Below are 1,459 nucleotides of genomic sequence, written 5' to 3' on the forward strand. Positions count from 1 at the left end.
GCCGGGCCGGGCCGGGCCGGGCCGGGCCGGGCTCTGCGGGCGGCCCCGGCGGGCAGGCGGGGGTTAAGGCGCTCGCAGCTGACAGTCAGCTGATCGGCCCTGACTGACAGCGCCGAAAAGTTTCCTTGTTTCCATACTATTATGCTAATGAGGGCCGGGAGCGGCGCAGCCCATTGGTCCGCGCGCGGAGTCAATTTCCCATTTGAAAGCTGACGTCACGACTGCTATAAAACTCAGCAATGCTTTTAAACTCTCCTGCTGGATGAAACCTTTAAAATATTTTTCATCTTCTCGCTGTAGCTTTGGGGTTGAGTTTTTTTCCTCTCTCTCTTTTTTTGTTATTATTATTTTGGTTGCGATATTGACTTTGATTTTTTTTTGTCTTCGGTTTCTTTTCTCTCCTGCTTTTTTTTTCCCCCCCGATGAACCTCTCTTCTCGATTTGCACTTTGCACGAAAACGACCAGAGGAAAGACACCATGAAGTGTTAAAATAACAAAACAAAAGCAAAAAAATTTTTTTACTTGCAGCAACAACAAGAGCTAACAGTTCCAGCTGCAGTTTGCAAGCTGCAAAAGAGAGAGAGGCGAGAGAGAGAGGAGGGAAAAAAAAAAAAAAAAAACCCTTCATGCAAAAGGCGAATAGAAAGAGCCACTCGCTCTGATGCATCATCAGCACCGTAGACTCTGCAAAGGATAATAAGGAGCGAGAGAAAAAACCGCCGGTGCAAATTGGAGCGGAGGTTGCGAGGGGCTGGCGGAGCGAGGGAGAGGCGGGCGAGAGCGCAGGAGACCAGATACCGCAAAAAATCAAGCTGGCTCACCCGGTGGCAACTCCGAGCAGTCCCCTCGCTGCCGGCGTGCACCCTTTCTGGAGGACTGTCAGCAGCAAAAGGATGGCATCAGAACTGGCAATGAGCAACTCCGACCTGCCCACCAGTCCCCTGGCCATGGAATATGTTAATGACTTCGATCTGATGAAGTTTGAAGTGAAAAAGGAGCCGGTGGAGACCGACCGCATTATCAGCCAGTGCGGCCGCTTGATCGCCGGGGGCTCGCTCTCCTCCACGCCGATGAGCACGCCCTGCAGCTCCGTGCCCCCGTCCCCCAGCTTCTCGGCGCCCAGCCCCGGCTCCGGCACCGACCAGAAGACCCACCTGGAAGACTACTACTGGATGACGGGCTACCCGCAGCAGCTCAACCCCGAGGCGCTGGGCTTCAGCCCCGAGGACGCCGTGGAGGCGCTCATCAACAGCAGCCACCACCCGCTGCCCGGCGCCTTCGATGGCTATGCTAGAGGGCAGCAGCTGGCCGCGGCCGCCGGCGCCGGCGGCTCCGTGCCCGGCGAGGAGATGGGCTCGGCGGCCGCCGTGGTGTCGGCCGTGATCGCCGCGGCGGCGGCGCAGGGCGGCGCGGGGCCCCACTACCACCACCACCACCACCACCACCCGCACCACCAGC

At 57.6% G+C, this 1,459-nt stretch overlaps 1 protein-coding gene and 1 long non-coding RNA gene across 2 annotated transcripts in view; both read left to right on the forward strand.

The window, feature by feature from the left end:
• The window catches only part of LOC146595068 (uncharacterized), a 558,681-nt gene that overhangs the window by 497,190 nt on the left and 60,032 nt on the right, over nt 1-1,459 (forward strand). The window lies entirely within an intron of this gene.
• MAF (MAF bZIP transcription factor) overlaps nt 70-1,459 on the forward strand; it is a 17,619-nt gene continuing 16,229 nt past the window's right edge. Inside the window, exon 1 of the mRNA XM_085306476.1 lies at nt 70-1,457. Coding sequence (XP_085162602.1) covers nt 895-1,457 — 563 coding nt within the window. The 5' untranslated portion in view covers nt 70-894. The remainder of the gene's footprint in view (nt 1,458-1,459) is intronic.

This window comes from Rhea americana, unplaced genomic scaffold, assembly GCF_003343005.1.
Source record: "Rhea americana isolate MKP2758 unplaced genomic scaffold, rheAme1 scaffold_24, whole genome shotgun sequence".
Lineage (NCBI taxonomy): Eukaryota > Metazoa > Chordata > Aves > Rheiformes > Rheidae > Rhea > Rhea americana.